The sequence below is a fragment of the Malaya genurostris genome, chromosome 1 (assembly GCF_030247185.1).
Source record: "Malaya genurostris strain Urasoe2022 chromosome 1, Malgen_1.1, whole genome shotgun sequence".
Classification (NCBI taxonomy): Eukaryota; Metazoa; Arthropoda; class Insecta; order Diptera; family Culicidae; genus Malaya; species Malaya genurostris.
Window position 1 is genome coordinate 3,414,987 of NC_080570.1, and position 12,277 is coordinate 3,427,263.

The window sequence follows — 12,277 nt, forward strand, 5'->3', positions numbered from 1 at the left end:
CAAACCGTGCTGGTCTGCAGTTCCCAGTTGGCAGAATCCATCGTCTGTTCCGGAAGGGAAACCTCGCCGAGCGTGTCGGTGCCAGTGCACCGGTCTATCTGGCGGCAGTGATGGAGTACTTGACTCCCGAAGTGTTGGAATTGGCCGGTAACGCTGCCCGTGACAACAAGGAGTTGAATAAAAACCCCGTTCTTTTCAGGACGACCATATCACTGTGATAAAGAAATATTTAAGATAGCTTTAAGTTTAGCCAGTTCTCATAAAATTGTGATCATATTTCCGATGGCATGTAGCAGAAATTATGTTGATTCATTAGATACAACAGGAGATATTCACGATCAAAAACTTATCACTCTCTCAGAGGGTAAATTTTGAAAAGGCGCCCCATAGTAAAGTAAGTCGTATTCACGACAAAACTAGTTCTCGAGAGCCTTTCGTTCGTTCTTTTCATAGTTAGTTTGCTTGTTGAATGACTAACCGAGATCACAGTTAGAGCTGAGGTTATTAAACTTTTTTCTACCGTTCTCTCGAAAAAGATTGAGCGAGTAAAAAATAAAGATCCGCAACTTTAAACTGAAGAATTACCGTTCTTAAAAAAAGGAACTAGTGGTCATTGATTCTTTCAAAAGATCTAGTTCTTTTGAACCGTTCGCGAACGAATTGCCCATCTCGTCGTCAGCGAAGCCGAAAAGCTGTACGGACTTTCGGAAGATCGTACCACTCGTGTCAATCCTCGCTCTTCGAATTAAACCTTTCAAAGCATTGAAAAAAACATTAAACAAGAGACAAGAAAGTCCATCACCTTCCCGTAGCCCTCTCGAAGGATCAAAGGGACTCGAGAGCGTAAAAAAAGCACACTTTTGATAATAAAGTATTTTTCACTTTTGCTTACCGATTTTAAATTTGTGTTGGTTTCAGATTTATAATATTCGGGTTTTCAAGTTTTGGTTTCGAATTTCTCAAATCTGAATCCTAGTTTTAAATTTATTTTTAAGTTACTCAATTGCTATTTCTGCTTATTGATTTCAGAATCTGGGTTCGTGATATTTTTGATTCCTATATTCTAATGCGTAATTCTAATTGGTTTCCGGTTTCCGAATATTATTTTCAGTAAAAATCTAAGGTTCAGCGGTTAAGGTTCTAGTTTGAAAGATTAGTTCGAGCTTTAACCTGAAGGTTGTAATTCTTCTTGTATAAATTTTCTTCAAATTTGACGCCGATTTGAGCTTAATTTCGCAAAAATATGAATACGTTTACGATTCCTTGTTGATATCATCTGAAAATCTAGGTCATTTCCACAATCTTATCTCGGTGGCCTTCAGAATTACAAAACAAATCACAGGGTGAGTGAAAGTGATCAGACTCAGTGCTCGTTATCATCAACTGCCTGCCTACGCACTCACGCTTGCAGTAGATAGTAACGTTTGTGGTGCATCGCAATGGAAAAGGTAAATCTCTGCTCAGGTGCCAGCTTGATTCAACCCACTGAATAGCATCCCAACCCAGCAGGCAGTAGCAGCAGCTCTACCGTTGAATCCATTGAGTGAAACCAAAAGTTACACATATGAGAAGGCTCTCAAGGAGGCCGGTTTCGGTCGAGCACAGGTGATATTGATGTTCCTGTGCGGATTTGCCATGATGTCCTCCATCAATGAGTCGATGGGAATGGGGCTGATATTGCCGGCCAGTCAGTGCGATCTGGAACTCGATTTGAACCGAAAAGGAATCATCGGTGGAGTGGTTTTTGTTGGTGAGTTACGATAGGACAGGATCCGCGATGCTAGTGATTATGAATGTTATCTTTCCAAACAGGAGTACTGATATCCACCCACTTCTGGGGTTACCAGACGGACTTGCGAGGTCGCCGGGCAGTTCTGAGGGTATCGCTTCTGGCTACGACCGTTTGTTCTTTTGCAACAAGTTTTGTGAATAGTTTTCACCTGATGGTGGTGTTACGGTTTCTGGTGGGTCTGTTTGTTTCCGCCTCGGGATCGGCGGCGATTGTTTATCTGGGAGAATTCTGTCCGAGCAACCGCCGAGGACAAATGATCTTGTATGCGTGTGCCATTGCAGGATTTGGATCTGCCTACGTCGCCGGTAAGAGTTATTCTAACAATTGTCTAATAATAAAACCTATGTTCTTATGTCCGCAGTGATAGACTGTTGGATTCTCTCCTATGAATGGTCAATTGTCATCACCGAATCATTCACGATTCGTCCCTGGCGACTACTGTTTCTACTGAATGGTCTGCCCGGGTTAATATCCGGTCTGGCGTTTTGGTGCTACCCAGAAAGTCCCCGATTTCTGTTGGCAGAAGGACGGCACGACGAAGCTCTGGAGGTGCTCTGTTGGATTCATCAACAGAACAAACAAGCTTCGTTCGCAGTATATTCACTTACGACGGAACTCGATCAGAAGGCATCAAATAAATCTGATCAGGGAATCGGTTGGTTTCGTAGATTTTGTTCTCAGGTCTCACCATTGTTGGAAACTCGCAATTCCATCAATTTGATGGTCTGTTGCGTACAAAGTGTTACTCTATATGTGACGTAAGTATTTAAAAATTGCTTTCGAATGCGCTTGATCTTTTCAACGATCTTTTATTTCAGTTACGGTGGTCTTGGCATGTGGTTTCCTCAGATCATGAATCTCGTCTTCTCATCTTCCGAATCTTCTACAGGCGATCGAATCTGCTCCATTCTGCAATCTAATTCAACCACCGTCAAAGCAATTGAATCCTCAACTTCCAATGAATGTGATGACACTTTTCAGCCGGAAACGTTCATCTACAGCTTCGCGTTGGGTACGATGACTGCCTGTAACTCGTTGCTAAACTCTTGCTTCCTCACGTTGTGTAGCGAGAAAACTTTACTCTACATCAACATGATCGTAGCAGGCTGCGCCGGCATCGCCCTCCAATACATCACCCATAGTTACAGCGTTGCCATCCTGTTCTGTGTGGAAATCAACGTAGCAGCCGTGTGCATCGTTCTCGTTCGTTCGATGCAGGTGTCACTATTTCCGACGCAGCTCAGAGCCACCGCCGTGTCACTGACGTCACTGGTCGGACGCATCGGTCAAATCATCGCCAACATGGTTACCGGGGTGCTCATCGTTTATCACTGCACACTGACACTGTATTTCGTTGCCGGCCTACTGTTCGTCAGTGCAGGGTTGAATGCTTTGGTACGGCAGCAGTAAGCCGCCGTTTGACGGTTGTTTTAAGCACTCACTAATAAACGGAAAGTGAAAGCCATTAAACCTCGAATTAAACACACTTTCGACCCCGAAAGACTGAAGCATTATGGTTTTTTTCTTTTTGGTTCGAACGGAGACACGCGAAAAATTCCCTTACTCCGAAATCCGTTAATGCGGTGTGTTTAAACGGTATTAAATTATTTGAATTTCGCTTTTCAATTCGCTTTTCCTCGTGAACTCCTCTCGTTGCTCGATCGACCTCGGCTGATTGATCGGCGAGGCGGGCGGATAAAATTGGAATCGTTCAATGATGATTTTTCAAATTTAAAAGAAATCAAGACCAGTCGGCCACAAATCCGAGGGATCAAATTAATTTCCGATAAGTTTCGGTCGATTAGTGAAATTTTATGCTGACTACATGGGAGATTCCGCCCGGTTCTCGATGTAGGTTAGGAGGATGAACTAATGGGCGAGTAAAGGGTTGTTGGAGTATGAGTTTACAAAATGTAGACGAACCGAGTAAACTGGGCAGGCTAATCGAATTACCGATGGCCTAAATCCGAACTGGCTTGGTAAAATCCACACAGTTCCGAAGTCACGTGCGTTCTGTTATTTATTTTTTTAAACACTCAACCCTAAATTATAATTATTTTTATGACACCCTTTCTCTATTCACCGCACATTATCCGTGTCGCTAAATTTACAAGTGCTAATCCATGGGGTAAAAATTGTAAGTTTTTTTTTCTTGCTGCTCTCTACTCGATGCACCCCTCGCTTGACAGGCAATAAAAATCACAGCAACGGAAGAGGGGTGTGCGAGTGATACCACTCGAACATCTGCCTACTGCGATTGCCAGTCTTGCAGATTGTGCTGCTGTCGAGTGCGGCTGTTAATGCTGGGCTTTGTTTACTTCCGCTTTCGGGCCATGCGGCGCGTTTTTTGCGGCATGTTGTTTTAATTCTCTGTAGGTTTACCTTTGGCCATGTGAAGCTTGCTGCAGGATCGTATCCACCGTAGGTTGGACTTCAAAGAAAGCATTATTTGCTGTTGTTGGCAGTTGTCTTCGGCGACACAGGTGCGGGACGAAATTGTACACATTTTCTGATGCTGAGATAAATTGCAGTTTTTTTTTCGGAGTCGTTTGACCAATACTTCCGGTGTTCTCGTAATTGGGAATCAGGGATCGGTATAGCTGAACTGAATTGAATTTTTTAGAACTTTTTTTTAGAATTCGGATAAAATTCTTTTTAGAATTCGGATAAAATTCAACAATAGCTCATTTGACTTTGCATTTGAATTACGTTTTGAAGTTATTCACTACAATTTACCCGGTGCTTCCGGAAATTAAAACCGGAAATCTGTATAGCCGAGGTAGCTTTGTTTGAATAGAGCAATTCCGGGCGGAATTGGCTGACTGTTAGCATGGCCTCCTTCGATTTGCATAAAATTTTGCATATGTGTTCGCTATAGCAAATTAATGTTTTTTCCACTGGTCTAGAGATTTTTTCAACTCAAGAATAATTTGTGAAAAGGGCTTGTGTGTTTTTAGCCACATCATTTTTAAACAGTTATAACTAGCAATCTATAGCTTCTACAAAAAATACGTCTAAGAAGAAGTTGTAAGTAATCAATTGAACTTTCTAAAAAAAATTCTTCCGATTTTTCGTGAAATCGAAAATAAAATTTATTTTTCAAAATTAAAATTTTATATCACATAAAACGTGAAGTTACAAGGAAACTAATAAATGTTTTAGAAAGTTGGAGAGATGATAAATAAAAAAAGTTTCCCAAAGATAAACTTTTTAACGATGTTTTTATAGGAATAAATGTATCTGAGCAATGAAATATTATTCTTCAAGCTACGTTCAATGAAAATGCTCATACGAAGCTACTTACTAAATGCAGTCATTATCGAGATCTATGAGGAACTAAATTGATAAAATGGATTTTTCATGAGAATACGCCCTTTTTGCCTTTCTCATATAGAAAGGTTATGCAATCACTGTGAAAACCGAATTTTTAACCGAGGCCCGGAGGGACGAATGTCATATACCATTCGATTCAGCTTGACGAACTGAGCAAATGTCTGTGTGTAACAAAAATATGCACTCGATTTTCTCGAAGATGGCTAGACCGATTTTCACAAACCTAGATTCAAATGAAAGGTCTCTTGGTTCCATAGGTAGCTACTGAATTTTACCCAGATCGGACTTCCGGTACTGGAGTAACGGGGTAAAATGTGAAAAAAAATGAAGAAAAAGTGCATTCGATTTTCTCAGAGACCGCTCAACCGATTTTCTTCAACTAAGATTCAACTTAGAGGCCTTATAGTCCCATAGGTTGCTATTGAATTTAATTGAAATCCGACTTCCAGTTTCGGAGTTATCGAGTAATATGTGAAAGTTACGTATGAAATATGCACTCAATTTACTTGGAAACGGCTTGACCGATTTTCACAAACTAAGATTAAAACGAAAGGTCTTAGAATTTTTAATTTTTTTTAGAACATTTCAACCGGATTCAACTTTCGATTTCAGTTTCATGTGTTTTTTTCTCATAAACGATGGCAAACACAAGTACAAATCCCATAAAAGTGACTAATAAATTGTGGGCACATAAATTTGATTCGGCAATAAAAGTTTCCCATTCCTGCACCGTAGAGAAGAAAAACTCACTTCTATTTCGCAGCGATGCTTGAACCGATTTTCACAAATCATGATTTAAATTGAAGTTCTTATTGTCTCAAAAACGACTGTGAAATTTCATCCAGATCTGACTTCCGGTTCCGCAACTACAGGCCGATGAGTGTCAAAGCTTTCAAACCGCCATATAAAATGACGATACAAAACCAGTACGCACCGGTGGAAGAAGAGAACACAACACGCCTTTACAAACAGCGCACACAGCTAATTACTAGTAATTAAGTTGATTACTGACTCACGTTCCTCAGATAGAGCGAGACCGATTTTCACAAAATTAAATATCTTATGATCCCATACAAAGTTATAAAATTTCATCCTTCCATTTCAGCTTCGGTTCCGGAATTACGAGGTGAAGAGTATTGAAAAATATTGAGCGGCGAAGCCAAAAACGTGATAAAATTCTAAACTGGGTTCAAAACTATTCCAACCGTTAGTCTTTGTTAATAGACGGCCTATCTCACTGATTCCGGCTTCCTGGTTCCCGATTCCGATCCCGGAAGCATCGAAAATAGTGTTTAAATACTTCAAAATGAAGCTCAGACTATTTTCTCAGAGATGGTTTGGCCTTAGGTTTAAGTAGAAGGTGTTATAATGTTATGTTATAAATAAAATTCCTCATTTTCATCTGGATTTGACTTCCGGTTCCGGAACTACTGGACTAAGCGACGTAGCAAAAGAGGGAAATTAGATTTACATACTCAATGTAGGAAAACTTTGCTTAGTTCTTTAGGTATATTTACATAGTTCGCAAAAGAACTTTGCCACCATTTATTTATCTACACCATAACCTGAATTCTGAATAGCTTTGAACTCAGTGAACTTAGCTCTGGAACTGAACTCATTCTCAGAATCCTGAACTTCTAGTACTGAATTTTGAAGGGAGGAATTAAGGGACTAAATTCAGTTCCAGTTAACCTGAAGATAACCAGGAATTAAATTATGGTTCCGAAGACAGTTCCAAAATTCAAATCTAGATATCACATCTTGAATTTTGTTCCAGAATTCTTTTAGTTGAATTCAGAAGTCTGGATGCAAATTCCGAACGGGCTGATTTAGAGGGCTATTTTCACGATTCAAATCTGATTTTCTCAGAAACGGTGACGAATATCGAAAAACCCAACTGACAATCTCTTAGAAAATTAGTTTAGATTATTCTGTGAAAATTTCTTTAGCGGTCGGGAAAGTCGTTTTCCTGAAGGAAGAATTGCATAGCTGAAAACGGAAACTTTCAACTTGTTCATTGAATATCTCGCATTCAAAAGCATGGATCAAAAATCTATCCTGACAATGTCTAGATAATTCAGTTTAGATGCGATTAGTGCATTAAAACATACATGTTGTCGCGATAAAAATGAAGTGAATGTTGTTTTTGTAAAGGTAAGTCGGTTTCTATGGCGGCGCCATTTTAGTTCCCTGGTAACGTAACGAAACATGAGAGAGAAATAAAATCGGCTCAAAAAGACTGCCAAACAAGCGGTAGCTTTTTTGATTTTATGTGATGTAGTCAAACTTGTAACAGAAAATATCAAAATTTTCTTGGCAACCCGGTCACATCGAAAATCATTTACGAGAGAGCATGGAGAGAAATGTAATACGCAAAGCGTGATACGTGGTTATACGCGACCTACTGGCCTCAGCCCTTAAATTAAGGCGTTGAATTTAGTTTCAAAATGTAAAGAAATCAGTTCCAAAATCTAGAATCAGGATTCGTTTCCAGAATCTTAGTTTTAATTTTCGAACCTGGCACTAAATTCTGCAAGTGAATTTCGAAATTAAATTCTAAACCTTAAATTAGGTTTTTGAATTCAGTTCAAAAATTCAGTTTTAGAATTCTATTCTAGAATCCAATTCAAATGGGAATTTAACACCACTCAGAAGGTCTGTTATTACTGCAGCAAGTTGAAGGTTCTCACCACGACACCGATTTTTGACCATGGTTTACCTTTTATACTCGTCCAGTTGAGCGTAGAAACTAAGACTACCTTAAAACCGTCGCCCGAGTGCGAGAATGTTAAGTAAATGTGATGAGTTTTTATCGTTGCTTCCAAAGCTTTGATAAAACTTGATTTTAGATTTATTTATGGTTATCCAATACTGTTAAAAATTTAATCATAAATTGCTGATCATATTCCGGATGACACGGAGAAAGAATTATGTTATTGCGTTTAGCACAACTCGAGACATTCACGATTAAGTTCTACCCATTCTTCCAGAGGGCGAATTTTGAAAGGTTACTCATAGAAATGCAAAACGTATTCACGTCAAAATTTGAAGGCGATTTTCAAAATAAAACACTATTTTCGAATTCATGGAAGTTTTGACCCAAGGTAGGTTGATATGTTCTCTTTCAACCAGTCATGTATTACAAGACGGATATTTTTAGGAAAACGAGTGCTTCTAACTAAAACTTGTTCTTATCCATCATTTTTGCGTCATCAACCTTATGGAGGCTGGAATTTTGCATGAGCTCGCATCATGATAACTATTACAGCTAGTGAACTCGGTCAAAACAGGGAATCCAGCGGCGAATTTGATAGTAGTATTACTAATACTCGCCTGCGTCTGTCTAGATCCATCCAGAGCAAAAAACCATAAACAAACATAATTCCGCTTAAGTGCTTACTGATTACTGATAAGCAAAGCGTTGGAACGCTGGTACTCGTACTAGTGCAATGACATTTCGCATCTTCATTCCGAGGTAGATCTAAGCGCCACGATTCTAGTCCGTCATCTAGTTTTTCTATCCGTTCGGTTCGTAGATATTATACAGAAAAAAAAACTTACTCACGGTTTCCCATAGTTGCACGATCATCGTAATTGTATATGCATAGTCAAATAAAACCCAGTTCCCGAATGATAAGCCGCTCGGTGATAAGCAACCCGCAATATTTTGCTACTCATCAGTATGATCTTGACCCGCCGGGAACAAACTTCGTGTTGCGATAAAACATGGTTTTTACGGTTGAAAAAATACGATCGGAAAAGGACCAGCCCCGGCAGTTGGCCTACTCCTTCGATGAAGCACTGGAACTCATCGGTTTTGGTCGTGCCCAGGTACTGCTGGTGATACTGTCCGGATGTTCCATCATGGCATCGATCAACGAAGCGATGGGTCTGAGCATCATTCTACCTGCCAGTCGCTGCGATCTGGTTCTGGATCCTGGCGAAGCTGGCATGGTCGGAGGTGTCATCTTTCTGGGTGAGTTAAATGAAATTGTGCGTTTGGTTGCACGATTTTTTGACCCAATCCGTCCTTCCTCAGGAATTATGACGTCCTCCTATTTCTGGGGATATCAAGCCGATACCCGTGGACGGTTGGTTGTGATTAAATACGCTCTGATGGCCACCTCGGTCTGCTCGGTGGCGTCTAGTTTTACCAATGATTTTGCGTCTTTGATGGCACTGCGGTTCATCACCGGACTGTTCATTTCCGCACCGGCGGCTGTTGTTTACGCTTATCTGGGAGAGTTTTGCACCCCTGCCAAACGGACACAGATGATATCCTGTGCTAGTGTAATGGCGGCACTCGGAGTGGTGTACGTTGCTCGTGAGTCAGCATTTTTAGTATGGCGCCCGAAGCGGTTAAGATTTTTTTTTCTCTTTTACAGTGATCGGTTGGTGGATGCTGTCCTATGATTGGAGATTCAAGATCTCGGATACAATGGAGTATAGACCGTGGCGGTTTTTGTTTATTTTGAACACACTTCCGGGATTCCTGGCCGCCATTGTGTACTTCTTTTGTCCAGAAAGCCCAAAGTTTCTGCACTCACAGGGACGCCATACAGAAGCTCTGAACATTCTCAAACGGCTGTACTGCATAAACCACAAGGTGCAAAATGCCGATGAATACAAAGTGAAAGCTCTGATTCCGGACAGCTCCACGAATCATACCGAATCGAAGGGAAGATTTATCGACATCCTCAAGTCGATGAGGGATCAAACCGTGCCGCTGTTCAAACCACCACTGCTGATATACTTCTTCGTCTGCTGCATGCACAGTATCACTGCGTTTGCCATGTAAGTCCCTTATTTCTTCGTCGTACGGATCCCAATTCCATTGACAGTTTTCCGTTACAGCTATGGTGGCCTTGGACTTTGGTTTCCTCAAATCATGAATCAAGTGACATCCGCCAGTTCCCCGGATGGAGTGCTCATCTGTTCGATTCTTCAGCCGAACCAAACAACTGAAATTTCACAACCCAGTGTCTGCGATGATCACGTGCAGCAGAATACTTTCATCTACACGATCATGCTGGGAGGCTTCGGTGTTCTCGTTAACCTTCTGATATCGCTGGTTTTGGGTCGAACCAGTGAAAAAACCATGCTGGTATTCAACACGGTTCTGGCCGGTGTTGCCGGAATTCTGCTGCAGTTCTTCACCAATAGCTATTTGGTGGCATTTTTGTTCTGCGTGGAGATCATGTTTGCCGGAATCTGTGTGATGTTGGTGAACGCAGCCGCCGTGTCACTTTTCCCAACCCACGTACGGGCTATGGCAGTATCGTTGGTGAACATGATCGGACGATTTAGCTGTTTCGCGGCCAGTTCCGTCATCGGCATACTGATGGCGAAGAATTGCCTAGTGACGTTCTACGTGCTGTCCGGTGTGTTGTTTGTTAGTGGAGGATTGACATTTTTGCTGCCTAGGAAATGATCTCATTGCTTTGGGATATGTTCTAGAAATTCGGTTTTCTATTTTGATGATCATCGTAAAAGAATATTAATGAGTTCAATGTGAATACTTAGACTATTTAATGTAAGGGTAAGATAATTGTAGCACCATTAAATCCAGTCATTAAAATAGAACAAAATTTATCATGCATTAAAATTACTAGGTGTTCTTTTTTCATTAAACGATTGACATGATTTGTAATTCTTCGAAAAAACATATTTCAATTTTCAACTATTCTTAACAATTATGAGTTAGTGTTAGTTATATTCATGCCAAATGTATCAAGTAAATTCGAGCTAGTTGACTTACCTAACCAAATCTAACCTAACGAATAATCATTTTTTCGAAGCTCCTTCAGAAATACCCAATCATCACAACATCCGACTGAATACCAACTCGAATGCCGCTAATTTCTGGTCGGTTTCCGGCATCCTAGTCTGAATTCAACCAACCGCAAATGATTGATCTCAGTATGATCCCATTTGTGTTCAACTTCTTTACACGGTAAAAAGTGAAAATTGACTCTCACCTTCTCATCTGTCAATCGGGCATATTGTTTTTCTTCAAATCCTTATCTGCTCATTCAATTTTGTATTTCCACAAAAAATTACCATCATAAGCGTCCTTTGTTTTTGGGTTCTTTATATTGATTTGTGATTGTTGTAATGTTTGAGTTTGTCTCTACTTTACGGTCTAATGATTTTACATTTAAGTCAATTGAGCTGAACAACTGTTCTAATATGTCGGCTCACATATGAGTAAGTGATAGGGGCATGCAACGACCCGTCAAAAAAACAACTTTTGTCTTTTCTGAAATACTGAAAGCAAGAACAAGTTTTTTTTAAACAGAGGACCTTGAACAAGAAATTGTGTCTTTTTTCTTCTCTTTTCTTTTCCCCTAAATGAAGAAATTGTATGTTTTCGAGCCTGATTCGGTCTTCTACTTACTAGTCGATGGTGGAAATGCCCACGTAACGGAAATTGTACATTTCAGCTTAATTCTTATCGTTAGAGCTGGAAACAAAATACGAGTTCAGTTAACCTTGACATTTGATAAGAAATCTTTGTCTCTTACTGCTAACCGACCCTAGATGCCAACGTGAGATCTTTTTGTTCAATATATTTCCATACTTACTTCGAAAACCTCAATAAATCAAGGGGCATACAACGGCCCCAATTTGATTTTAAAAAACTTTCAGCATTATCAAACTTTTTTAATGTACTTGAGCAAAATTGAAGGCAGATACAAAAAATTTATGCTTTTGAACGGGATTCGATCTCGTAGTTGGGAGCGTTTCTACACCAGAAAAACAAGACTTGTAAATTTCAATGTCTTATTAGATGTCAGAGTTCATTCCGATCTGTTTCAATACTTTAACTTCAACTAGATGAACTTAGAGCAGTGCAATTAAATAGAACACAATTCACACTCAGAGAACAAATTTCACGAATCTTACCTCTTTGTATTGATATTAAAGGATTGTAAAGGTTTGATCAATGTTTGAGCAAAAACTCAATGAACCAAGGGGAATACAACGAACCCAATTTGGTTTCAGAAAACAACTTTTATCAAACTTTTTCATTTTACTTGAGCAATATTGAGTTCTAGAAAATGGAAAGAAAACCCAACAGAATATAATCAGTTGAAAAGCTGAATGTGATTTAATCTAAATAAATCAAGGGCTATTGAACGAACCCATTTT

At 39.9% G+C, this 12,277-nt stretch overlaps 2 protein-coding genes across 2 annotated transcripts; both read left to right on the forward strand.

Moving 5' to 3' along the window:
* The first annotated feature begins 1,439 nt into the window (after positions 1-1,439).
* Positions 1,440-3,262, forward strand: LOC131432176 (synaptic vesicle glycoprotein 2A-like). The gene is made up of 5 exons (XM_058598679.1): positions 1,440-1,448; positions 1,510-1,750; positions 1,813-2,097; positions 2,154-2,550; positions 2,611-3,262. The coding sequence occupies exons 1-5, from the start codon at positions 1,440-1,442 to the stop codon at positions 3,200-3,202; spliced, it is 1,524 nt and encodes a 507-aa protein (XP_058454662.1). The 3' UTR covers positions 3,203-3,262.
* Positions 3,263-8,651: 5,389 nt separating this feature from the next.
* Positions 8,652-10,897, forward strand: LOC131428570 (synaptic vesicle glycoprotein 2B-like). The gene is made up of 4 exons (XM_058592645.1): positions 8,652-9,101; positions 9,165-9,449; positions 9,511-9,919; positions 9,980-10,897. The coding sequence occupies exons 1-4, from the start codon at positions 8,852-8,854 to the stop codon at positions 10,554-10,556; spliced, it is 1,521 nt and encodes a 506-aa protein (XP_058448628.1). The 5' UTR covers positions 8,652-8,851; the 3' UTR covers positions 10,557-10,897.
* Positions 10,898-12,277: the final 1,380 nt, after the last annotated feature.